The sequence below is a fragment of the Macaca fascicularis genome, chromosome 9 (assembly GCF_037993035.2).
Source record: "Macaca fascicularis isolate 582-1 chromosome 9, T2T-MFA8v1.1".
NCBI lineage: Eukaryota > Metazoa > Chordata > Mammalia > Primates > Cercopithecidae > Macaca > Macaca fascicularis.
Genome location: NC_088383.1, coordinates 757,467 through 784,110, shown reverse-complemented (window position 1 = coordinate 784,110; position 26,644 = coordinate 757,467). Strand labels below are relative to the sequence as shown.

The 26,644-nt window shown below is 51.4% G+C and overlaps 1 protein-coding gene across 6 annotated transcripts in view; it reads left to right on the top strand.

Annotated features, from left to right (window-relative positions):
• The window catches only part of DIP2C (disco interacting protein 2 homolog C), a 375,852-nt gene that overhangs the window by 258,959 nt on the left and 90,249 nt on the right, over positions 1 to 26,644 (top strand). For 5 of the 6 annotated variants that reach the window (XM_005564485.5, XM_065520211.2, XM_065520210.2 and 2 more), the window contains 7 exons: positions 5,786 to 5,909; positions 6,277 to 6,386; positions 6,559 to 6,661; positions 8,540 to 8,604; positions 11,966 to 12,059; positions 12,458 to 12,577; positions 13,792 to 13,906. In XM_005564485.5, the coding sequence (XP_005564542.3) occupies positions 5,786 to 5,909; positions 6,277 to 6,386; positions 6,559 to 6,661; positions 8,540 to 8,604; positions 11,966 to 12,059; positions 12,458 to 12,577; positions 13,792 to 13,906 (731 nt within the window). Of the gene's footprint in view, positions 1 to 5,785; positions 5,910 to 6,276; positions 6,387 to 6,558; positions 6,662 to 8,539; positions 8,605 to 11,965; positions 12,060 to 12,457; positions 12,578 to 13,791; positions 13,907 to 21,016; positions 21,174 to 26,644 lie in introns of those variants that run through there. The other variant, XM_074000878.1, reaches the window with a different exon arrangement.

Below are 26,644 nucleotides of genomic sequence, written 5' to 3'. Positions count from 1 at the left end.
GCAGGGGAGTCTGTGGTAGCTGCCATGGGAGAATGCCAGTTCCCCTGCCCCCAGATTTGCAGCCAGCACTCCACATGTGCATCAGACAGGTCAGACTTCCCGTGAGGTGCTTTCTCATCCCCCTGGTTCCCGTGGTCTTCATGACACGTGAGAAAAGTGGAAGGACTGGAGGACTCCAGTCATGCTTACATGACAGCCTCAGTACTGTAGTTAACCCAGTCCTGGGATCTAGTGAGGAGTTGACGAGGCTCTCCTTCAGCTGATGTTCATGTCAGTGGTTAGGGGCTCTCTGGACATGGTCTGAGGTCTCTAAGCAACAGTGAAATGATGATTTGCGGGAACCTGTAGGCATCAGCATGTGGTGATGGTTCAATAACCAGACACAAAACATTTATCATTGTTATTTGTAACAATTTATTCTTTTCTTCACTTGAACAATTTGTATTTGTCCATGTTAAGTGTTATAGCCTGGTGTCCTCCAATCCAGGCTGGTTTGCAGAGAAAAATGATTTGTGTTTGTGAGGGGTTGGTTTTCCTGAGCAGGTTCCAGTGCTGCCCTCAGGTTGGCAGAAATGCCATCCTATTACCTGAAATCCTAGGCATAGCTCCAAATACCAAGGTGGCGTTCATTTCAGCCATGAAACGTTTCAGTGTAACACATGTTTAAGATGCTTTGAAATAATGAAGTTGAGTACCTTTGAATGGTGGTAAAGACATAAACTGTCCGTTTTGAACAGACCAGAAATCTTTCCAAGGCCACGTGGCTGGGAAGGTGTGGCAGTGATGATGGAGAAAGAGGAGCTTTCCTCCCCCACAGGAGGACCGACAGTCCCCCTCGGCTGAGAGCCCCTTGCACCCGAGTAGAGGGTGCAGGTTCACTGTAGATAGGGCAGGTCCGCATGGGGACGAGGGGCATCTCGGGGGGACTCTGTGGTCAGAGGGCATGGAGCACAGCAGGAGAACAGCGTGGGGACATCTCAGGAGGCCAGGACTTTTCACGCTCGGAGGTCCCTGGGAACTTAGGTATCAGTGACTGTAACCTGTGCAGGTGATGAGGTCGCAGGCACAGGAAAGAGCCCCTGCCTGTCCCTCACTCACCTCCAGGACATAGGGGAGGGGCCCTCTGTGGCTGCGGTTTTGTCACCAAGCACCATGAGCACGAAAACACCTCTCAGAAGAAAGGGCTGACATTCCCGCCTTGCCCACTCTATGCCAATATAACCCTGAGGTGACTTTGCCTACAGATGCCTCAGGCTATGCAGAAAGCTGTGGAGAATGCATAGACCTTAACAAGGCATTTAGAAATCTTTACTGTGCAATCCAGTGGTCATGGGATAGAATTCTAGGGAAACCACAAGTGATTTCACAGGTGAAGGACAGAGGCCTTCCCCTGAGGCCAAGCCTTTGAGTTCTAAAGACACCGTGACTTGACTTTAAACACTATTTTAACTGACAAGTTATATACATTTATGGGGTAGAGTGTGGTGTTTTGATATATGCATACAACATGGAATATTTATCAAACTGATTAACATATCTGTCACCTTGCTTACCTCTCATTTTTTATGGAGACATTTGGAATTTACTCTTGGTTATTTTGAAATGTAGGTAACATTTTTATTGACTAGTTACCCTGCTCTGCAATAGATCTCAAAACATCTTCCTCCAATCTGAGGCTTTGTCTCTTCTGACTAACATCTCCCCATCTCCTCCCAACCCCTGTATCTCCTCCCTCCCCCCCAATCTCCTCCCTCCCCCCCAATCTCCTCCCTCCCCCCCAATCTCCTCCCTGTCTGGCCCTCGTGGTCACCATTCCGTTCACTACTAAATGCCACATGTAAATGAGCTCATGTGGCCTTGGCCTTTCTGTGCCTGGCTTATTTCCAGCAGCGTAATGTCCTTCCGGTTCAGCATATGGCCGGCTTCCCTCCTCACCGAAGGCAGAATAGCGCCCACTATGTGGTGTAATGTCCTTCCGGTTCAGCAGGTGGCAGGCTTCCCTCCTCACCGAAGGCTGAATAGCGCCCACTATGTGGTGTAATGTCCTTCCGGTTCAGCACACGGGCCGGCTTGCCTCCTCTCTGAAGGCTGAATAGCGCCCACTATGTGGTGTAATGTCCTTCCGGTTCAGCAGGTGGCAGGCTATCCTCCTCACCGAAGGCTGAATAGCGCCCACTATGTGGTGTAATGTCCTTCCGGTTCAGCACACGGCCGGCTTGCCTCCTCTCTGAAGGCTGAATAGCGCCCACTATGTGGTGTAATGTCCTTCCGGTTCAGCAGGTGGCAGGCTTCCCTCCTCACCGAAGGCTGATAGCGCCCACTATGTGGTGTAATGACCTTCCGGTTCAGCACACGGCCGGCTTGCCTCCTCTCTGAAGGCTGAATAGCACCCAATGTGCTGGGTCGGCCTGCTCTGCATCCATTCGTGGGTCTTTGGGCACTGAGGTCGATTCGTCGTCTTGGCGCTTGTGGATAACACTCCAGTGAAGGTAGGCATGCAGATAATCTCCTGGATTCCTGATCAGTTTCAGTTCCTTTGGCCAAATACCCAGTAGCAAGATTACTGGATCATATGGTAGCTCTATTTTTAGGTTTTTGAGAAATCTCCATACCGTTTTCCATAATGGCTGGGCTAATTTGCATTACCACCAATAGCATGCAAGGCTTTTCTTTTCTCTGCATCCTCATCAACAGGTATTTTTCCTCTTTTTGATAAATGCTATTGTAACCAATGCAAGCAATGTGAGGTGATGTGGCTTTTTTTGTTTTGTTTTTTCTTTTTTTTTTAAACAGTCTTGCTCTGTCACCCAGGCTGGAGTGCTGTGATATGATCTCTGCTCACTGCAACCTCCACCTCCTGGGTTCAAGCTATTCTCCTGCCTCAGCCTCCTGAGTAGTTGGGATTATAGGTGCGCACCATGACACCCGGCTAATTTTTGTATTTTTACTAGAGATGGGGTTTAGCCATGCTGGCCAGGCTGGTCTTGAACTCCTGACCTCAAGTGATCTGCCCGCCATGGCCAACCAAAGTGCTGGGATTACAAGCATTGAGCCATCTTGCCTGGCTTCCCTGTGGTTAATTTGCATTTCCCTGATGATTAGTGATGTTGAGCACCTTTTCATGGACCTGTTGGCCATTTGGGTGCCATCCTTTGAGAAGTGTGCCTTTAGAATGTAGCAGTTTGTTGGCCTTAGAGAACTTTTCTTATTTTTAACTGAAAGAATCTGTTGGCTATGGTGCAAGTCAAAGTGGGGTCAGATGAGCATATTTGTGTAGTGATAAGTATGTGAACCCTAATATTTCTTCCATCTGCCAGTCCTACAGCCATTAGAAGTATCTTCGAATAAAGGCCCTAATGAGAACCCAGTTTTCTGAACACATCTTGGGAGGATTCTTTTTTTTTTTTTTTTTTCCTGAGACGGAGTATTGCCCTGTCTCCCAGGCTGGAGTGCAGTGGCGTAATCTCTGCTCACTGCAAGCTCTGCCCCGGGAGGATTATTTTTATTCACACTTTCCTGAGATGTAGCACCTGTTTCCCAGAGTTGGCCTCAGATCCAGTCACATGAGGCCGACATCACCTTTCCAAGGACAGAGAACTAAGGCCTGTGAGTCAAGAAAGCCACTAGTCCAGGCGCAGCCAGGTCCCATCCGTGGGTCACCTGCGGAGGCTGTGAGGCCCACCGAGGACCTGCAGCCCTTTGCTTCCGGTGCTGTGTGTGGGGTCCACCTGTCCGATCCCTTTCTTTATTGAGTGTGTATGCGTGTGTGTGTGGGCACATGTGTGTCAGTGTTGAGTGTGGGCACATGTGAGTGTGGGGACACTGGGCACGTGTGTATGCATGGGCACATGTATGTGAGTGTGACTGTTGTATGCACATCCGTGTGTGTGTGCATGTGTATGTGGGCACGTCTGTGTGTTGAAGGCTGCACGGGTTTCCTCCCACACAGGTGTGTAGGATGAGACATGGTAAGTGCTGTTCTGAGTGCACTGGCCGGGGCTGAGCAGAGCTGTGCTGAGGGCTGGCATCTGATGGGGCAGCGGGGGCACTCTACACGTGCTGAGGAGCAGCAGGCCCAGCTTCACCTCGGCTGAACCGTAGCCGCATCCTCCCAGGCCTGCCGCTCCTGTGGTTTTCAGTCTCTTATTTCTTAGGGAGTCTTGTTATGCGTATGATTTTATCATTTGGGATATTAAATCATGGGCAGACATTATCAGGGCAGGGTTTAGGGAAAGTTTGGCTCCTGGCCTGAGGTCAGCGTTCCACCCATAGCCATGAGTGACTGGCCTCAGCCGTTCCTCCGTCTTGTGACCGTCACGCATGTGCTCCTGCCTCAGCCCGGCACTTTCTGGCTCCGCGGAGCTGCCTTCCTGCTGTGGAAGCTAATGTCGCCCCACCTCTGTCCCTTACCTCTGCAGAGTTGGGACGTTTGCTAATGTCATGTTTACATTCACATTAAAGTAACTGATTAGGGCTTTTGTTGAGCAAGCACCGCGTGTGGGAAAAGCACCACAAGACGTCCTCGAGGCGGGTTCTGTCTGTCCGCCGAGCTCCCGACGACCAGACCTTGGGGAGCTACGTTGCGTGTGCTAGTTGGCCCGTTCGGCTGTTGCGTGTGCTAGTTGGCCCGTTCGGCTGTTGCGTGTGCTAGTTGGCCCGTTCGGCTGTTGCGCCGTGAAAATTCCAGAGAGGCGTTTTCACTGCAGATTTAAATCTACAGTAAGAAAAGTACTAGACACTCAAGAGACTACAGCTTTGAAATTTTAATGTTGCCTGATTTACCCAGGTGAAAGCATCACTCTTCAGCTCATGTTCTCCTGTTTTCAGGGAAACAGGTGGGAAGATCCACAGCCAGGCCTCTGATCACCGACAGCAACCGGGCCGTGTAGGGTCCATGCGGGGGAGGGGGGCATCCACGCTGAGCCATCTGGGGAGTGAAGACGGTGACTTGCTCACTACAATGTGGTATTTTTAGTTCCTGGAACCCTGGCTGTTTTGGAGCTTTCAGTTTATTTTATGAATGAAATAATGGAAAACCCACACAGCTGGCACAGCTGGCAGGCATAGAGAGAGTGACGTGAGTGCCTTGGCTGCCTTTGGGCAGATGGACAGGAGTGAGGACTGGCGTGGTCTGCTCAGGTCTGACCTTCCAAACCAGAGCTGGCAGCCTGGAGCCGCCTGTACCTGGTGTCTCCGGTGAGGCTGCACAGCAGTGGCCCGTTTCAGCAAGCTTCAGTTATTTCGCTGAGACCGAGCTGTTCAGGGTGAGGAGAAGGTGACCCAGGTCTTCCTTCCTCTGGCTGAGGTTCCCTGCCTGGCACCCATGCCAGGTGTGCCTTCCGTGCCTTTGGTCTTTGAATGTTTCAAAGATCAGGCACTTGGTGTTAGTGTGTTAGAAGTGTTTTTTCAGACCCTGTCTGTTCTCTACAGTAATTGTGTCCTATGATCAGAGTCTTATGGAATCGGAGGGAACTGTAATAGCAGCCTCTTAATGTGACCCGCTGAGCACCAGCCCTGCACTGAGCACTTTCCATACGCTCTTCCAATTTATCCTCAACAAACCTGGGAGACGCCGTTCTTTCTGTCCCTGTTTTACCCGTGAGGACACTGAGGCCATGCCAGCTCACCTGTTCGGGGTCCCACAGATGCCAAGCAGCAGGGCTGGGGTTGGATCCCCGTTCTGCAGACTCCAGGGTCCGTGCGAACCCTGGAGGGAGGGCTGAAGGCCGGGCGGAGCAGGGCGGGTCGTGGATTTTTAACCCCTCTCTCTCTGTTGCCCTCTCAGGACGCAGGGAGCCAGCAAATAGGTTTCTTGCTTGGAAGCTGTGGTGTTACCGTAGCATTGACTAGTGACGCCTGCCATAAAGGACTTCCAAAAAGCCCAACAGGAGAGATCCCACAGTTTAAAGGTATGCCACCGAGGCTCCGAGAGCTCGCATGCCCACATCCTTTGTCAGAAGACGGGTGCGGGAATACGTCACCCCGCCTTGGTTTCAATCCTCTGTGGAATGAAACGTCAGTTGTGGACCCACAACTTTTCATGCGTTCACGTCCCCGATGACGCAGCCGGGTTGCCGGCCCGTGGGGTGACATGAAGGTAATGCATGGTGGAGGCTCGGGTGCTCTTCTGTTCATGTCTTAGATCTCATGAAATCTGGAAACACCAGAGATTCAATCTAGTTGATGTGTTTGAAAGGGTAGCACATGAATGGAGAGAAATTCTGCAGGCCTACTTTCTGAGTAACATTTAAAAGGAACTTGTCGTTTATTTCCAAGGTTGGCCAAAGCTGCTGTGGTTTGTCACAGAGTCGAAACATCTCTCCAAACCGCCCCGAGACTGGTTCCCACACATTAAAGACGCCAATAACGACACTGCGTATATTGAGGTGAGTCAGCCTCGGCCTCCTCCACTGGCCCTGAGCGTGGCCTTGGGAATTAATGTGTCTTTCCGACGGTTACTCGAGCGCCAAAATTCAGGAACTCGGAGACCTCAAGTAACCAGAAAAGCTGCCGTGACCTCCCAGCCCCACCTCCCTCGTGCTTTCTGTCTCGTTTCAGTACAAGACGTGTAAGGACGGCAGCGTGCTGGGTGTGACGGTGACGAGGACCGCGCTGCTGACACACTGCCAGGCCCTGACGCAGGCGTGCGGCTACACGGAAGGTGGGGTGCCAGACCCCGACTCCTTGGGACCCTGGTTCTAACCGGGACACCTGACACGAAGGCCACGTCCTTCCCACGAGGAGCTGTAGAAATAGTGTGACATTTGTGCCCAGCTCCGCTGACGTTCACTTATTGCTGAATCAGGATATCAGCTCAGCCTGCCATAGCAAAATACCACAGACATTTATGTCTGCACAGCGCGGAGGTCTGAGGTCAGCGTGCCCTTGGGCAGTTCCCAGTGGGGGTCTCTTCCCGGCTTCTCATGGGAGGTGTAAGATGTGCGGTTAGGCGCCCATCCCGACAACCCCACTGAACGCGAATGACCTCCTGAAAGGCACGCTCTCCACACACAGCCACACTGGGGCCCGGGGCTTCAGCATGTGGATTTGGGGAGACGCCGTGAACGCCATGGAGCTTCATCCCGGGTGCACATGAGCATATCTTTAGTTGTAAGGAGAACTCCCGTGTCCGCCCGCCCTCCCGGTTGAGTCAGTCTCTGCAGGTCTCTGCTGCTGCGGTGAAGAATTGGTGGTGGTTATGTGTTTTCCTTCCCGCGGGTGGGCCGGTATGGGAGGCAAAGAGGGGAAGTGAGTGGAGGGAACCGTGGCAACCGCGCTGAAATGGCACAGAGAGGGGAGGGTGCAAGCAGATCCCGGGGACCTCCAGAGACTCCCGCATGGGTGCCCTGAGTCCTACTGAGATCCCCTGAAGCCTCCTGAGATGTTCTGAGACACAGTGATATGCCCTGAGGCCCTTTGAGACCCCTTCAGAACCCCCAGAGAACCTCCATGACCTCGAGAGCCCTTGGGATGCCCTGAGGCCCCTTGAGACCCCCTGAGACCCCCTGACAGGACAGCTGCAGTGTGCACCCTGCCTGGCATCTCTTTCTGGAACCTGACGAAGCTGCAGTGGCATGTGCCACTCCGCTGTGGAATGAAACACTTTTCTCTTTCTACTCTTTTTATTCTCTCCCCATCCTCCTCATCTCCCTTTTAAAAACAACGCACGTGTCTCGCGGGTGTTCTCATGTTTAGCCGTGGACTTTCCACACCTGGGGGTGCATTGCCCCCTGCTCCTTGCCCTGATAACACCTCCAAGGTCCAGGGCGGTCACTCTTGGGGAAGGAATAGATACATTCCCTCCTTGCTTCACTTTTTTCAAAAGGAACTTGGGTTGTCTCCTTGGGCCGCGTGTTGTGAAAGCCCCTCTGCCTGTTACCCTCCACACTTCAGCCTTTAGACGGGGAGACTGAGTCATGTGCAGGCAGCTACTGACCTCGGGGGGCCAGGTGACTTCCAGAGAAAGCTGGGCCTGTTCATGGCCGGGGTGCTCTGTGATAGTAATCCTAATCAAGCACGAGCTTTTAGCACCTTTTTAGAGCCCTCCCCCATAGTCATCGAATAGATTTCCCTCCCTGTCTTCCAAATTCCAGTGCCTCCTTGTTTTATTGCAACTCCAACCTTGGAGACTTCCAGTAGAGCTGCGTAGGTCCCCGTGTTGCCAAAAATCCACCTCCTCTGTGCACACAGGGCTCTCCAGCTGCAAAGCTTCCTTTCCTGGGAGACTCGTGAGGAAGTGAAAAGAAATCTTTTAAAGAACAAGGCAGGGAGGGGGAAACATATAAAAAGAGAAGGAACACTGTGTTTTAAGGCGCAGCCTGGAGAGCTGACGCTGCTCACTCGTGTGTCAGGATATCTGTCTAGAAACTCCAGGGTGACCAGCACTCAAACGGGTCTGCAGAATTTCCACCAAGATGCAGCAAAATGGGATTTTTCCAAGATCTGTTGTTTCCCGCGATGCAGTGTTGGGTTTTCTTTGCGTTTTGGTCTGTTGCTGTCCTGTCCTAAGAAAGAATCTCTGACTCCCTCTTTTGTGCAGCTGAAACCATTGTGAACGTGCTGGACTTCAAGAAAGACGTCGGGCTCTGGCATGGCATCCTGACGGTAAGTGAGGTCCCCTGGCCGCGTCTGTCCACGCAGGAGTCCCCCCCCCCACCCCGCCCAGCCTGTCCACGCAGGAGTCCCCCCCCAACCCAGCCTGTCCACGCAGGAGTCCCCCGCCCCCGCCCAGCCTGTCCACGCAGGAGTCCCCCGCCCAGCCTGTCCACCCCGCCCCCGCCCAGCCTGTCCACGCAGGAGTCCCCCGCCCCCGCCCAGCCTGTCCACGCAGGAGTCCCCCGCCCAACCCAGCCTGTCCACACAGGAGTCCCCCGCCCCCCGCCCAGCCTGTCCACCCAGGAGGCCCCCGCCCCCGCCCAGCCTGTCCACGCAGGAGTCCCCCGCCCAACCCAGCCTGTCCACACAGGAGTCCCCCGCCCCCGCCCAGCCTGTCCACGCAGGAGTCCCCCGCCCAGCCTGTCCACCCCGCCCCCGCCCAGCCTGTCCACACAGGAGTCCCCCCCCCGCCCAGCCTGTCCACGCAGGAGTCCCCCGCCCCCGCCCAGCCTGTCCACCCAGGAGGCCCCCGCCCCCGCCCAGCCTGTCCACCCAGGAGGCCCCCGCCCCCGCCCAGCCTGTCCACGTAGGAGTCCCCCGCCCCCGTCCAGCCTGTCCACGCAGGAGTCCCCCGCCCCCGCCCAGCCTGTCCACCCAGGAGGCCCCCGCCCCCGCCCAGCCTGTCCACCCAGGAGGCCCCCGCCCCCGCCCCCGCCCAGCCTGTCCACGCAGGAGTCCCCCGCCCCCGCCCAGCCTGTCCACGCAGGAGTCCCCCGCCCAGCCTGTCCACACAGGAGTCCCCCCCCGCCCAGCCTGTCCACACAGGAGTCCCCCCTCCGCCCAGCCTGTCCACACAGGAGTGTGCTGGGTGTCAGAATACAAATACCTAGGCGTGCATACGTTTCACTTGGGCAAGCTGCTTCCTCCCACACTGTGAAGAGAAAATCATTACTGTTTAGAAGACCGATGTTGTCCGCTAACATGGTTCACGACTGCACCACGAAGCCAGTTGTTTCAGCAGCCACTGGTTTGAGCGTCTTGGACACATGGATTGAGGTTACAGTTGCTGAAAACAGCCTTCCAGGGCTCACGTGGAGATCATTATCTTCCTTCCCACACTTTTGGCATTCAGTATCTTAGCGTAACATCAAAGGTTGGTTGGTGTGGGGATTACTGTCCTGTACATCTGGTTAGCTGCATGTTCCTGTTATTTCTTGAGTCAGTGGGGCCTGCTGTTGTGTTACTCTGTGGGGAAAAGTAGTTTACAGATTTGCCTTTGAGGTTGGCAATCAGTGTGTGTTACAGGGAAATGATTGTCTCACAATCACGAGTGCCCTGCATGACAGTGCCGGGCTTGGGCACTTCTTATGGGGAAGAAACCTTACTTGTTTAAAGCAGGCTTGGCACTTAAAAGCTATGTGGAGCGTGACTGCTTAGATGCTCCCCCCATCTGTTTCGAATGTGGTAATTTTCACTAATTTTTCTTTTGAATATTTTCTTATGCTGAAGCTTCTTACCTTTTGGTGGTAGAAAATTCTAGTAGTTGTCACATGAGTGATGGGCATATGAATACAGGATGTGCCGTTTCTCAGTGGACCAGAATTCATGTGAAAAGGAGCCGGCAAGCATTTCCTAGACCAAATATCTGTGGCTCCAGAGCAGCCCACCTGGCTGCCTTCTGTGATACATGTGGGTCATCTCTCGAGTCTGATGCTGTTAGGGGGTGAGATGGAGCAGTGTGGTCCCAGCACCGTCGTGTGCTGGTGCAGTGGGGAAGCCCGGCTTTGGGGTTGGAGGACCTGGGCTTGTGTCTCAGCCCTTCATTTCTTAGCTTTGTGACTCAGGCATATCACACGTGCATCTAAGTCCCTTCTCAAATCTGAACCTCAGTTTTCCTATCTGTGAATGAGAACGACAATCCTATTTGACGTGGCTGGTGTGAGAATTATGTGGCCTAAAGTTTAAGCACCCACTCCACCTACACGTTTGACACATGATTCAATGATCAGGTCCTAAAGAACAGATAGCTACGTCACTGTTGCTGTTAGTCACTCTCGTCATTAGAACCCCCAAGTTTCTGGCTGTGGCGTTGTCCGCACAGCCCTGCTTTTGAGGCCTCGTCGTGGGGCCGCCTCTCTGAGGGTCTCCCGCTGGTGGTACCAGCCTGCCTGCTCTGTGCTCTGGGGTACGGCCGGCAGCCCTGGTGGGTGTGAGTCTCTCCACTGTAGCATCTAAGGCGAGGTCTCTGAGCAGACAGCAGCAGCTTTTAAGATGCCCTCACAAACCCCAGCACAGAGTGGGGAGGGAGTTGCTGGAGCTCTGAGGAGGGAAGGCGCACGTCGTCTTTCCGCTTTCATCTGGAGCTTCCTGAATCGAGCCAGTGGCTCTGCGGAGGGGTCTGTGCCCTCTTGTCTGCCCCCAACCCGTAGCCTACAAGACTGCAAGGATCCTAGCCGACTGCACAGCCCGCCAGGTGGTGCCTGGTCTGACTGCTGTGGCGTGAGGCAGGTGTGAGTCCCAGCCTCAGCGTGCAGCAGCATGCAGCAGTGTATAGGTACTAGCCAGTGTGTCCTCGTTTATTGTTGTTAGGAGTCTCAATCTGCTGCAGCCAGGCCTGGCCAGAGCCAAAACGTGAGCTTCCCTCGGCCCCGCGTTTCAGAGCAGCGTACAGTTCTCAAGACGGGTTCTGCAAAATAAAAGCTGGCGTAACACACTAGGAAGAATTAGGCTTCGAGGATATGAAAGGCTGTTGAAAATGGTGATACTTCACCAAAGGTTTCATCTTAAAAAGGATTTGGACTTAAATTATTTAATTCTGTCAGCAGTAGTTTAGGGAAAGCAGTGGAGGGAGACCTTGGGAGTCGCTTTCCCATGGACATGCTTTAAAGGATTACACCCAGACCCGACCGTGCCACGCTCATGCAGACCAGCCGTCCGCGCCCTCCCCACCCTAGAGAGCCTCCAGGGTCCTGTGCGACTGCTCCTCCTCCGGGCCCGTGCAGCCTGGTGTCTGTGGTGCTCCCTGAGAGTTGCTGCTCCTCCTTCCCTGGGGGCCCATGCAGCCTGGCGTCTGTGGTGCTTCCTGCGAGCGGCTCCTCCTCCTCCTCCTCTTCCCCTCTTCCTCTGGGGCCCCATGTGGCCTGGCGTCCACGGCACTCACTGAGAGCTGCTCCTCTGCCATGCCCCTCTGTAGTTGCCGTCCCTGCCAGCCCCACCCTAAGGAGCCTCCAGGGGCTGTGCGGCCTGGTGTCTGCAGCACTCTGAGGGCTCCCCCTGCCCCCGTGCGGCCTAGCGTCCCTGCCACTGGCTGAGAGCTGCTCCTCTGCGTGCCCCTCCGTGCTCACCCTGCGTGTTCCTGTGTTGATTGCAGAGCGTCATGAACATGATGCATGTGATCAGCATCCCGTACTCGCTGATGAAGGTGAACCCTCTCTCCTGGATCCAGAAGGTCTGCCAGTACAAAGGTGGGTCTGGCCGGGCGCGGTGACTCACTCCTGTAATCCCAGCACTTCAGGAGGCCAAAGAGGGTGGATCACCTGAGGTCAGGAGTTCCAGACCACCCTGGCCCATATGGAGAAACCCCGTTTCTACTAATAATACAAAAGTTAGCTGGGCCTGGGGGCGCATGCCTATAATCCCAGCTACTTGGAAGGTTGAAGCAGGAGAATCTCTTGAACCCAGGAAAAGGAGGAGGTTGCCGTGAGCCGAGATTGGTATTAAAAAAAAAAAAAAAAAAACAAGGCTCACGGGGGCTGGGTGACAGTGATTCTTCACCCTTCCCACCACTCACGACGATCTCTCTCTTTCAACAGGGGGCGATCTGACGGTGGCACGTACTAACCTATTTCTATTTTTCTTTTAGCCAAAGTGGCGTGTGTGAAATCGAGGGATATGCACTGGGCGCTGGTGGCCCACAGAGACCAGAGAGACATCAACCTCTCCTCTCTGCGGATGCTGATCGTGGCGGACGGCGCGAACCCCTGTGAGTGAGGAGCCGTGGGAACGAGGCAGGCTGTGGAGCCTTTTTTTATTTTTTTCCCCCAGGTTTCATTCTTTATACTTTGATTTTTCTTTTTCTAATCCTTATCTTAGTAAAGAAGTTGTCTTAAAATCACCAAACCGTATCTCTCGCTCTGGCCGAGAGGTACGATGGCTTAATAAGGACAGACATTTGTAGACTCCACAGCCCTGGGATTCAGAGGATGTCTTGATTCTGTAGAGAAAGTTCCTTTGGTGACCCTGTTTCCCTGCCTGTAGAACGGTGCTTACGTCATAAACTTTCATGAGGGTGAAATTAAGTAAGCCCTAAGCAGGTAATAAGGAAATATTCAGGAAATATTTGACTGCTCGTACTTTACGGTCTGTAGTGGATTTCTTGATCAGTAAATTAATTTGTCATTTTACATGTAATTTCATTATCATATTCTCTAACAAAAATACTCAGATGAAGTAAATTAGTGGCTCCACAGAATAAATACACCTTGAGAAATATTTCAGCCAACTGAAACGAGAACCTAGCTAGCATGCTTTTGTGAGAAAAGTATATAAAACTTAAAAGCCGAGTGAAATTAATGAAAGGTTTCTGACCACATTTATGAAATATGCAACTTTTATGTTTGTAAGTTAAAACAGCATAAACTCCTTTAATACCAGATATACAAAAGCAGACTCATAAACAGGTTTTATAAACAGTTTTCAAATATAAAATTTCAAAAATCCTGAGCTAATTTAATAAACAATTGTTTTAACCCATAACTCTACAAAACAATACATCTTGCATAAAGGAAAGTATGTCTATATTTGGACATAGTTTAGCACGTATGTTCTTGATAATTATGCCTTGACCTCATCATTTAATAGAGAGGAAAGTTTTCTTCATTTGGTTTAGATTTACCCCTGTCTTGGAACTTCCATACTGAAAACAGTTGGAACAAGTCTCAGAAAAGTTACTAAAGTAAGTTCATCTGTCAGAAAAGGGGTCATAAATGTGGAGGTTGAGTTCTTTAAATTCTTGAGTTCTGTTTGAGAATGACCACTTTCAGTGTAACATAAATAATAAATTGTATTAAATATTTTTCCATACTGCCTAGATCCACTTGTGCCTAAATCCCACCTTCAGAACGGTTTTCTGTGGTGGGATTTTGTAATCAATCACAGTGCTTCAGCTGTCTGACCATTGTCCCTCTTTCACTCTAGGGTCTATTTCATCTTGCGATGCATTTCTCAATGTCTTCCAAAGTAAAGGCCTTCGACAGGAGGTCATCTGTCCTTGTGCCAGCTCGCCAGAGGCCCTCACTGTGGCCATCCGGAGGTACTGGGTCCTGTCGATTTACGTAGCTAACCTAGAGACAGTCCTGATTCAGCAGCGAAGGGAGATCAGGAAATCCTAACGGTGAACGCTGAGGGTGAGGGTGAAAGCGGGACCTAACCTTTCAAGACGAGTTTATTTCTGTTTTTATGTAGATTCATTCGTTAAAAAACATGTATCACTCTCTGCAGTTTCACCGTAATTCCTTAATAAGTGGAACTGTCTAGAGGCTCATGGAATCATAATATCCTGTCCTTGCCGTTGGCAGAAATTTACTCCGATTTCCTCGTGTGTGTCAGTCTCTGGTTTCATCTGGGGTGGGATAGGAATTTACTCCGATTTCCACGTGCGTGTACATGGAAACAAGAATGGAATGACCCTCCTCTTCCCCACCACTGGGAGTATTGCTGTGGACACACTGCCCCAGACCCCCGCACCACACCTCCTCTCTCGCCACACCTCCTTCTCTCTCGCCACACCTCCTTCTCTCTCGCCACACCTCCTTCTCTCTCGCCACACCTCCTTCTCTCTCGCCACACCTCCTTCTCTCTCGCCACACCTCCTTCTCTCTCGCCACACCTCCTTCTCTCTCGCCACACCTCCTTCTCTCTCGCCACACCTCCTTCTCTCTCGCCACACCTCCTTCTCTCTCGCCACACCTCCTTCTCTCTCGCCACACCTCCTTCTCTCTCGCCACACCTCCTTCTCTCTCGCCACACCTCCTTCTCTCTCGCCACACCTCCTTCTCTCTCGCCACACCTCCTTCTCTCTCGCCACACCTCCTTCTCTCTCGCCACACCTCCTTCTCTCTCGCCACACCTCCTTCTCTCTCGCCACACCTTCCTCTGGTTTCATCTGGGGTGGGATAGAGTCCGTTTTCATCAGCCTGCTTTTCTTGCAGTGCTACTGACTTCCATGTGCTGTGGGATTTACTGGTATATTTATTTTTTTCATTGTCTGTCTCTGGTGTATAGTTGATGCCTGATGCATATTTTTTGAGTGAATGAAAGTAAAATTTAAAGTAGGTAAATTCAGAAAGTTGCCTCTTGTACAGTTTGCTCTGACAATCCCATGTCATTCACCAGAAGTGAAGCCCAAACCTCACGTGTGTTTATGCACGTGATATGCACACGCTTGGCATTTTACATAAATGGAGCCATGTGTGCGTTTGGGTTTTTGTTTTCATTTTACTTGGTTGACGTAGGTGCCACTGACGGCCTAAATATGCTGTTGTAGCATCTGCCGAGAACAGGCTCCTGCAGAGAGGCTGCGTTCCTGTGTCGGCTGTCACCGGCCCACCCAAGGCTGGTCCAGAGGAAGGTGTGGTGAGAGAGAAGGAGGTGTGGTTCGGGGGTCTGGGGCAGCGTGTCCACAGCAGTACTCCCAGTGGTGGGGAAGAGGAGGGTCATTCCATTCTTGTGAGGTGAGCTCTGGAGTGTAGATGAGTGCAGGAGGCCTGCTTGCAACAGGCTTCCCATAGCAGTGTGTGGTTTTTAAATTATTATAGGCAAAACTGTGGAAGGGCAGGCATTGACCGGGACACAAACAGAAATAACAAGAGCAGGATGTGTCTCCCTCCCACTGTCTCGCCCGGTGGTGCACGTGGGCACATAAATCAGGTCGGCTGCCGCCTGTACCCTGCGCAGTGTCTGGAGGAGTGGTCTCTGGACACGGCCCACCGTGGGTTACAGCAGCCTGTCTCCAGAGCTACCTCCCTGGCGCTGGCTTCAGTGCTCTTCTCGGGTGTGCCTCTCTCCTCGGGTGTGCCGCTCTCCTCAGGTGTGCCACTCTTCTCGGGTGTGCCACTTTTCTGATTGGCGTGATTGGGCTCAACAAATTGAAGGACCGAGAGGGATTAAAAGATACGATTTTAGCATTCCAAGTTGAATTAGGAACGACAGTGTCCTGAAAACAAACAGCAGCCCCCCGAGTGTTCCTGTGCCGGTTCTCCCTGCCGCCCGTCATTCTCAGTCTCATCAAGACTGTCTTTTTATGTCGTTATCATGCATATGATGCAGAAACTGTTAAATGCTGATGCTTTACAAAAGAATAATCTGTATAACTGGCCATTGCACTTGGACTCCCTAATTGCCTGAGATGAATTAGGCGGCAACTCTATCTCAGTGGTGAATATCTTTAGGAGAGAAACCAGTGCTGGTCCTTAGAACCTGTATCTTTCGTTACCCTGATGTTTAAGTCACTTTTGAATAAATTTGATGAAAGGAGCACTTGTACTTGCATTTCCACCAACACACCCCTCTCTGCATCGTTGTCTGCACGTGTGAACAGAGGGAAACTTCCCTCTGTGCTGGGGTCTCCGTTGTGTGCCGTAGAAGGGGTTGGGACAGATGCGTGTTTTTGGAAAATGAGCCGGCGACTGTGAACTCGGTGTACTCTGTCTTAAGATTTGAGGTGAACTTTCCACGTAGGAGAGGCCAGAGGCCAGGTTATTAACTGAAAAATGGCTTTCGTACGTTCTATAAAGCTGCTTTAAGTGAGGTCTGGCAAGGCTTCCCTGCAGGTTCTGGCGTGAGAACAAAATGAATGCCTTCTTAAATGTCGTCGTGTCCAGCATGGGAGGCAGTACAGTGCTCTCGTTTTACTTACTCCTTATGTTTTTTAAAGAACAAAAACAAGTGCTACATTCCCCTGTTTTGTTGCAGAGAAGGGTCTGTAGAGGATGGATTATGCCTATTTGAAGGGGTTCTAGGATGGGCGTTTCCTTTGTGTTGGGATCTAAGCATTTGTGTCCTGCGTGTTAAGCATCTTCCAGGGACAGCGTCTTCTGTGTGAACCATCTTCCAGGGACAGCCCCTGCTCCTGGTAGCGAAGCAGAGACTGAACTTCCAATGCTGAGTTGCAGCTGGTTGCTTGTTTGGCTTTCGGTCTGTTTAATTAAAAAAGGATAACGATTATCTGTAGTAGAATGCAGATAAAATTGCAGATATGCATTTGCTTACTGTTTGTAGAATTTTGGCCCTCTCTGGAATATGTGTCACTTAGTGATTCTCTTCTGCAAAAAAAAAAAAAAAAAAAAAAAAAAAAAAACATAAAAGAGTAGATAAATCAGAAGCTGAGGCACTCACAAGAAAGCCACCCAGGGCTGCAGGTGCCAGCAGGGCCGGGCGTGGACATCAGGGCTATGAGTCGATCTTCCAGGCTGTCAAGGGCCAGGGCCTTCAAAAGCCCCAGGTCTGACAAGGGTGCCCGCAGCCTACTAGCTGTGGAGTATCTTTATGTCACTCTTGCAAGCAACATAGAATGTCTGTCATGCAAAACAGAGCACATTGGAAGGTTTCAGGGCTCACAGGATCGATGGAACCTCCAGTGTCCCGCTTGATAAATAGGCAGGATGCACGGGCGCTTCCGGGAGCAGTAGCAGCCCTGGTGATGGGGAAGGGGTTCGGGTGGGATAGGGGGTCACAGCGTACAGAAGCCAGCAGCGGCTGTCAGGGGTTGTGGGGGGGTGTGGCGCACGGGAGCCAGCGGCAGCCCTGGCGATGGGGGGGTATGTGGGAGCCGCTTGGCACCTGGGCTCCAGGTACTGTGCCCTCCCTCAGGTTGCCCAGCACTGGAGGCAGGTCACTGCTGGAACTTACACAGTCGGTTCTCCCCTCAGAGAAAGGCCAGTTGCCAAAAAATGACCAGCACTCATTGTAGGGTGGTTGAGATTCTTTGAAAACATGAGTCGGAGACCTTGAAGGGGCAAGGGCTGGAGACGTGCCTGTCCTCAGGCATGTCTGTGTTCACGTGTGTCTAGGCATGTCTGTTCATGTGTCTGTGTTCATGTGTGTCTTTATGCATGTATAAAGACGTGTGTCTAGGCATGTCCACATGTCTATGCATGTCTGTTCACATGTGTCTAGGCATGTCTGTGTTCACGTGTCTGTGTTCACGTGTCTTTATGCATGTATAAAGACGTGTGTCTAGGCATGTCTGTTCACATGTCTTTAGGCATGTCTGTGTTCACGTGTCTGTGTTCACGTGTGTCTTTTTGCATGTATAAAGATGTGTGTCTAGGCATGTCTGTTCACGTCTTTATGCATGTTTGTTCACGTGTGTCTAGGCATGTCTGTGTTCACATGTCTGTGTTGACGTGTCTTTATGCATGTATAAAGACGTGTGTCTAGGCATGTCTGTTCACGTCTTTATGCATGTGTGTTCACGTGTGTCTAGGCATGTCTGTTCATGTGTCTTTATGCATGTGTTCATGCGTGTCTATGCATGTTCATGCATGCTTGCCTTTCTTCATGGCTGTCTTCACCTGTGTATGCCTGTCTTCATGTTTGTATTAATGTGTCTGCCTTCGTGTGTGTCTGTTTTCACCCTTGTGTTCACGTGTGTCAGCCAAGTGGTGGCAGGAAATCACCTGCTCTAGTGAAGTCTGCTCAGTCTGCTTATGTGAGCTGTATTTTCACCCAGGCATTTAAAGTATTTTCTTCTCTTTAAACCTGTCACTGTCTTGTTATATTTTGTGTTTTCTCTTCTACTGATACTAGTTTTAGAGTAGGAAATATTGGGGAAATAGGGGTTTGTGGTGCCTAAACTCATCAGAAATTTTTTAAAGGACAAATTGCAAGGCAAAAACCAGGAAACTGTTTCCTGGCTGCAAGTATCCCCTTAACCTGCTGTCTGAGTCTGTTACCATCTCTCCTTAAGCTTCCTGCCGTTTGAGTCTGTTACCATCTCTAGAATGTAGATGTGACAGAATTGATTTCCTTAAAGCTACATTGTGAAAATGTTTGTTGAACTGAAAAGCTTAATTTTTAGCTTTGTAACTACAAAGTATTATTCGGATATCCCGATAATTTAGTAACAAAAGGCAAAAATTCATGTAAAACAATGAAACAGTAATTCCAGAAAAGATAAAATCTTGCGTTTTGCCCCCTTGTCACAACAGCCATCTTCCATTTTTTGAAAGTGTCCAAGCTAGAAGTTAGCCGGGAGAAAATCGAAGAAGAGGTGTCCACAGGGAGAACGGTGCTGTCTGGTGCCCACTGGGTGCGGGTGGTGCCTGGATGAGTGACAGGAGAAAACAGCATAGCTCTGAGACAAAGTGGTTCCAAAGTGAGCACTTCTGACTGCTCAGAAAAGTCAGACCCAAGTTCCAGAATCCAGCATGTAAGGGAAAGCAAGATAAACTGTAATTTTATCTAAAAAGCGGGATAAAATTTTGAAATTCTCTATAGAATAGTCTTGAGATGAAAATCACCTGAACTAGAGCATGACCGTTAGGCAGCATTGAAGAGCAAGCCAGGTTTTCCTGTTTAATTTCACCCGACCACCTGCGTTTGACAGTGGGTTCTGTTTTTGTGGCGAATTACACGAGAAGTTTGTTTTGGCAAAGGTTCGCAGTGCAGTGAGAAAATAGCAGAGGAGGGGCCTCCCCACAGGGTCCCCCCAGTTTCAGCCCGTAACCTCCCCTGGAAACAAAGGTGGCCAAGGCTTATGAGAAACAGTTTGCAAAAAAGTTTATATAGTGTGATCCCATTTTTGGTAGCAAAACATTAAGTATCTGTAAACAGTATATTCAGTGCCAAAAAAAGCTGCGCCACGCAGGGCGGGCGAGGCGGTGGAGATGGGCGGCTCACTGTGCTGCGCTATGCAGGGCAGGCGAGGCGGTGGAGATGGGCGGCTCACTGTCTGTGCTACGCAGGGCGGGCGAGGCGGCGGAGATGGGCGGCTCACTGTGCTGCGCCACGCAGGGCGGGCGAGGCGGTGGAGATGGGGGGCTCACTGTGCTGCGCTATGCAGGGCGGGCGAGGCGGTGGAGATGGGCGGCTCACTGTGCTGCGCGGCTCTTAAAATGGGCTGTTTTTCATGGGCATGCATTGCTGCTATTAGGGAAAAGGAAGAATGTTACATTAAATCAACTCATAACTTAATACACTGGCTGCTTTTACGTCGTATCTTTTCCTGTTAAAAATCAGAGCCTCCGTTATCTGTTGTGGTTTTGAAAGTCTGTCACACTGAACGTTGTACATGCACGTTTTTCACTGAATTTCTCCTTGTGGTGCAGAAGTGTTTCCCGAAAATATTGTTTCTGCTAAAATGAGTTCACAAGCTTACCTGCTCCTTGTCCTTTAAAGGGCACTTTTACTGGGTACTATGAGTGTGTAAGGGCATTCTGCTGCTGTTGAAGCGTGGCCCGGGGAGGAAAGAAAGCAGAGGACATGCTCTGTGTTCTGTGTGCCCAGGCACCTTCATCAGGGCTGATTTACATTCGTCTAAAAGAAAAACCTTTGGTGGTGAATGGTGAATTAAGACCAGAGCGGCTACCCTGTTTTTTTTAAAAAAGACACTTCCTCGGGGCTCTGGCTGCTAGTTCGGAAGGGAACACTCTCCACTCTCAGACAGGCTTCCCAGTAACCTCTCATTTTGTCTGGAACCCGAATGCGTCTTCCCAAAGAAGCAACGTTGTGCAGGTGCTTTGAGGCCAGCGTGGGAAACGGCAGGCGTGGGATGAGCGCCACCTCCTTCCTTCTCTGTGCTGCTCTGTCGGGGAACAAGGTCAGCCTAGGGCCTCTTCTGTGTGGTCGGCCTGGGTCCTCCTCTGTGTGGTCGGCCTGGGTCCTCCTCTGTGTGGTCGGCCTGGGTCCTCCTCTGTGAGGTTGGCCTGGGTCCTGCTCTGTGAGGTCGGCCTGGGTCCTCCTCTGTGCCTGCTCTATCGGGGGCCAAGGTCGGCCTGGGTCCTCCTCTGTGAGGTCGGCCTGGGTCCTCCTCTGTGTGGTCGGCCTGGGTCCTTCTCTGTGCCCGCTCTGTCGGGGGCCAAGGTCGGCCTAGGGCCTCCTCTGTGAGGTCGGCCTGGGGCCTCCTCTGTGTTCATCTCGCGCCAGCTTTGTGACGTGGGTGGGGCTTCACCTTCAGCCCCTTCAGATTCCTCGTCTATAGATGAGAATCACAGCAGTAGCCCCCTCAGAGGCCCGTGTGAGCACTGAGTGGGTTCATACACATAAAGTACTTAAAAACACGCCTGGTTCGTAGTAAGAATTCAGCAGGTGTTGCTGCCGTTACCGCAGTTACATGACTACAGGCGTGTTTTGTGTGATCTGTTGCAAAGACAGGCTGTGTAAAGATTGCTGGGGGGAGGAGGGGTCTGCAGTTTAACTCTTTGTTCTCCAAATGTGCTGCTGCTGTTAAGCTGAGAATTACTAGATTGGAGAGAGCCCGTGTAAGATGAAGAAAAAGACCCTCGTTAACTCGCTTGCCTCAGGGATTCAGCAAATAACAGGCGGCACTAAAGCGGTGCAGGTGCAGTGCGGCTCCTCTGGTAAGCCCTAGAGCTGGAGGCTGGTAAGGCCTGTTTACTGCTTGATCTGTTTGTTTTGTGTTAATGTCCTGAGCCTGGCCGAGCTCTGCTTGTGGTCAGGAGTAGCAAACTGGACGTGTTCATGAAATTTATAGGAGCTGCTGCTTCAAGGTGTTATGCAGGCAAGGCTTATGGAATGTTTTCCAGAGGCTGGAAACGCTGTGACAAGTCAACAGTGCAAACGGTTTGGTGGAAGCCGTAGTGTACATTCCTTGTGAGGCCACATTGCAAGGTCTGGCCTGCTTCTCTCCTTTTTGTTGGTCTGTTTGCATTGTTATAAAGGAATGTGTGAGACTGGGTAATCTATAAGGAGAAGAGGTTGATTCTGGCTCACAGTTCTGCAGGCTGTAAGAGAAGCATGGCTCCAGCATCTGCTCAGCTCCTGGGGAGGTCTCGGGAAGCTTACATCAGGGCAGAAGGCAAAGCGGGAGCCCGTGTGTCACATGGTGAGAGACTGAGCGAGAGGGAGGCAGAGAGGAGATGCCCAGCTCCATTCCAAACAACTAGATCCCATGTGAACTCATGAAGAACTCTCGCGTTACCGCGAGAACAGGCCTGCCTCCAGCGCTGGACATCACCATAGAGAGCTCTCGTGTTACCGTGAGAACAGGCGTGCCTCCAGCGCTAGATATCACCATAGAGAGCTCTCGCCTTACCGCAAAAACAGGCCCGCCTCCAGCGCTGGACATCACATAGAGAAGTCTCGCGTGACTGCGAGAACAGGCGTGCCTCCAGCGGTAGATATCACCATAGAGAGCTCTCGCGTTACCGCGAGAACAGGCCCGCCTCCAGCGCTGGACATCACCATAGAGAGCTCTCGCGTTACCGCGAGAACAGGCGTGCCTCCAGCGCTGGACATCACCATAGAGAACTCTCGCGTTACCGCCAGAACAGGCCCGCCTCCAGCGCTGGACATCACCATAGAGAACTCTCGCGTGACCACGAGAACAGGCCCGCCTCCAGCGCTGGACATCACCATAGAGAGCTCTCGCGTTACCGTGAGAACAGGCCCGCCTCCAGCGCTGGACATCACATAGAGAAGTCTCGCGTGACTGCGAGAACAGGCCCGCCTCCAGCGCTGGACATCACATTTCAACGGGAGATCCGGAGGCGGCAAAACATCCAGACTCTGTTGTCCTTAGTTTTCTTTTCCTTTTCCTTTTGCACGTCATCGTGGTGTTGTATACGTAGCTCTGTGTTTTGCTCCTTCCGTGTCTCCAAGAGTGGATGCTGCCTCCTTACATTCCCAGAGATCACGGAGACGGTCCCTCCTGGAATTCATATTCTTCGTGAGGCACACGAAGCCGCTTGGTCTTGAACATCGTTTCACCTTGGAACTGAGTGTGGAAGTTGATGAATGGGCGGATACCTTTATCAGCCATTGTTTAGTGTACTGATATTGATTCTTCAGGCGGATGTTTTTAAATCCCCTTGAATTTTGCCTGTGGGGACTGTTTCTTCCCTTCCTCACCTTGTCTACCTTCTTGGGATTTTTACTTCCTAACAAGGTGTTGATGGAGGTAAATATCATGTAACTTGCTTAATAATATAGGGAACACAAAGTGGAACACGTGATGTTTTACTCAACAAATTGGGAAGCATTTTAAGTGTTGGCAAGAGTGTGCAGAGACGGGCACTGCCGAGGCAGCTTGGCGCTGTGGCCAGATGCACAGATCCTGAAGCCAGCCTGAGACTGGCGCTGGCTTGGCTCTGCAGCAGCAGCCTTGGGCAGCACTCAGCCCTCCTCACCCTGCCCGTCTGCTAAACGGTGGGGTCATGATGCTGCTCCCATCTCCACAGGGTTACTGTGCGGAGTAGGTCATTAAATATATAACCACGACCCCAGACAGCCAATGTGAGGTGCTTTTCTAGTAGATGAGGAAATAATACTTCTGTTAGTGGAGTGCAAAATATGTTCTTTTGGGAAGGTATTTAGGTGGTCTTAAAATTTTAAGTATATGTGCTTTTTGATCCTCCATTTTCTTTCTAGATACACATGTTACAGGTATATTTCTGGCTATATAAAAATTGAATGAAAGAAAATATATGATCATATATTGATGTTACTGAACACCATGTGACAAACCAGCTGAATGCAGTGGTGCACACACCTACACAGATGTACACCCACACACAGACAGGGAAAGATCTGCAGGTATGTTTAGTGAGGAGACTGAGACCACCAGGTCATGGGGGTGATGAAGTCCGGCAGAGTCAAAGGAATGAGAAAAGACAGTTTGAGAGAGAAAGTGGGACCAGGGGGCCATTGCGAATATGGAGGCTGTGAAGGGCCTGAGCTCTGGACGTCCAGACTATTTATTGGTGATCAAAGAAACAGGTGTCGAGAATGTGGCAGTGGAAAGGGAAAGCACATGGTCTGCAGCTGTGATGGTTTAGCATTTCCTTTGAAGCATGTGGAACATACTCTGCTACTTGAGATACTGGAGAGCAGGTTCTTTTAACTCAAGATACATTCGATCCTGGGAGAGCAAGGAGCCAGCGAATCTAGACACGTTCCAGAGGCCACGAGCCCTGGATTCTGTCCAAGCCACGAGGGGTTTTATGCCCTGGGCTTAGATAACGGTGCATCAGGGTAGCCTTCCACCCTTTAGCACAGAGCTTGGTGTTCCAAAGGCCATGAGGAGTTTTAGACCCTGGAGCCCGGACATGTTCCAAGACTCTTTTACGTTATGTCAGACATGCAAGCCCTGCCTCAGCTTCTCCCAACACTCAGCTTTTCCCAACACTCAGCTTCTCTGCCAACATAGAAGCAGCAGCATCTTGATTCTGCTTTTCTTTAAAAAATCAGTGTAGTGGTATACATACAAATTTTATACTTAACCTTATATCTAGGAGTCTAAACTTTGACATATAAAAATCTCCATAGTGGTTATCTGTGGGGCACAGGATTGGAGCAGAAACAGGCACTTTCCCTTTGGACTGTGATGTTTGCCTTGTTCATAGTAAGAATGTGCTCACGTTGGTTGTACTGTTTGCTTCTAAGTTTTTATAAAAAGCAGTAGACTGATGCCCTCAGTGTCCTGGGAATAGAGGCTGTGCTCTGGGTCTGAGTCCTGCCAAGCCCCACGGCTCACTTGGGTGGTGAAGTCAACCTTTCCGTGCCTGAGTCTTCTCATCTGAAATTGGGGAATAATAGCCATAGGCTTGTGGTGAGTTTTGAGTCCCTATGCATGAAAGACTCAGAACCATTTGGCACACGGAGGGTACCACTGGGGCATTGGTTTGCCATCTGGAGGGGGAGGCATCAGCACCACCAGGTCAGAAGTTAAGTGGTGGCCCCGGACACCACGTCGGTGGGGCTGTGAGGCTGCCTGTGTGTCAGGAGCACCGCACTTCTGTGCCCGGCTGTGTGTGTGGGGAGCACCGTGCTTCTGTGTCCACCTGTGTGTGTGTCGGGAGCATCGTGCTGCTGTGTGTCCACCTGTGTGTGTGTCGGGAGCACCACGCTTCTGTGCCCAGCTGTGTGTGTGGGGAGCACCGTGCTTCTGTGTCCACCTGTGTGTGTGTTGGGAGCATCGTGCTGCTGTGTGTCCACCTGTGTGTGTGTCGGGAGCACCACGCTTCTGTGCCCGGCTGTGTGTGTCGGGAGCACCACGCTTCTGTGCCTGGCTGTGTGCCTGCCTGTGTGTGTGGGGGGAGCACCACGCTTCTGTGCCCAGCTGTGTGTGTGTCGGGAGCATCACGCTTCTGTGCCTGGCTGTGTGTCCGCCTGTGTGTCCGCCTGTGTGTGTGGGGGGAGCACCACGCTTCTGTGTCCGCCTGTGTGTGGGGGGGGAGCACCGCGCTTCTGTGTCCACCTGTGTGTGTGTCGGGAGCACTGCGCTTCTGTGCCTGCCTGTGTGTCCGCCTGTGTGTGTGGGGGGAGCACCACGCTTCTGTGCCCGCCTGTGTGTGTGTCGGGAGCACTGCACTTCTGTGCCTGCCTGTGTGTCTGCCTGTGTGTCCGCCTGTGTGTGTGGGGGGAGCACCACGCTTCTGTGTCCACCTGTGTGTGTGTCGGGAGCACTGCGCTTCTGTGCCTGGCTGTGTGCCAGTGTCTTGCACATCTGCAAGGAAGGAAACCCAGGGCCATGCATTTTCTCCGACTAGCAAGAGAATCTATCAAATATGAATAAATGTACAGTGGCAGGTTAAATTAATACAAGGTTAATGTCGCTAATATGAACATATTCAGCCTCCTGTAACTATCATTGTGTAAGCATCGTTGAAAAGTTCCTATAGCAAATGCAATTTGTAATTTAAGGTATTATTAAATGTGCAAGTCTTATTTCTCATTAACTGTGTTTAAACATAGAAAAGAGGATCTTGGCCAGGCACAGTAGTTCACACCTGTAATCCCAACATGTTGGGAAGCTGAGGTGGGCGGATCACTCGAGGTCAGAAGTTTGAGGCCAGCCTGGCCCACATGGTGAAACCCTGTCTCTACTAATGATAGCAAAAAAATTAACTGGCTGTGGTGGTGGGTACCTGTAGTCCCAGCTATTCAGGAGGCTGAGGCAGGAGAATGGCTTGAACCCGGGAGGCAGAGGTTGCAGTGAGCCAAGATCGCACCACTGCACTCCAGCGTGGGTGACAGAGTGAAACTGTGTCTCAGAAAAGAAAAAGGGAGGGAAGGGGGATTTTGTAATTGAGACAACAAAACACACATGATGGGGCCCTAAGGTAACTTCTCCTCCCAGCCCCTGGCCTGGCAGGTCAGTGTTCTGAATCTCGGCTAGCCCAGCGTTTTGATTTCATGTGACTTTTTAAAACAAAAATAAGTGTACCTTAAATTTTTATCACTCAGTGTATTCGGGCTCTTGTAACAAAGTACCATACAGTGGGTGGTTTAAACAACAGACACTTGTCTCAGTTCCGGAGGCTGGAGTCGGAGACCCCGAGCTGCCACAGGGCTGGGCCTCTGGAGGTGCTGAGGGAACCCGCCCCAGGCCTCACCCCGGCCTCAGGTGCTCAGCGATCCTGGAGGGGTACCTGTCACTGCAGTCCCTGCCTCCATCATCATGTGAGCTCCTCCCTGTGTCCGGGCCTCTCTCTCCTCTTACAAGGATCGAGTAATTGGATTTAGGGTCCATTCTAACCCAGCCTCATCTTAACCTGGTCATAAGATGGCCCTGGCTTAAGGTGGTTCAACCTGCGATTTTCACCTTTACAATGGGTTTATCAGGTTGTAACCCCATTGTAAGTCCAGGGGCATCTGTCTCTGCACAGGCCCTGCTTCCAAATAAGGTCACAGATATGAGGGGTGATCTTCTGCAGGGACACGATTCAACCCAGGGCAGATACTGAAGCTCACAGTTCCTGACTCCCACATCGATCTTTGTAGAGGACTGTTAGGGTGAGGGAATGGTGGCAGGACCACTGACAACACTGTGTTTTCATTTTGAAGTTTTGGTTTTTTTGAAGTCTCTGGG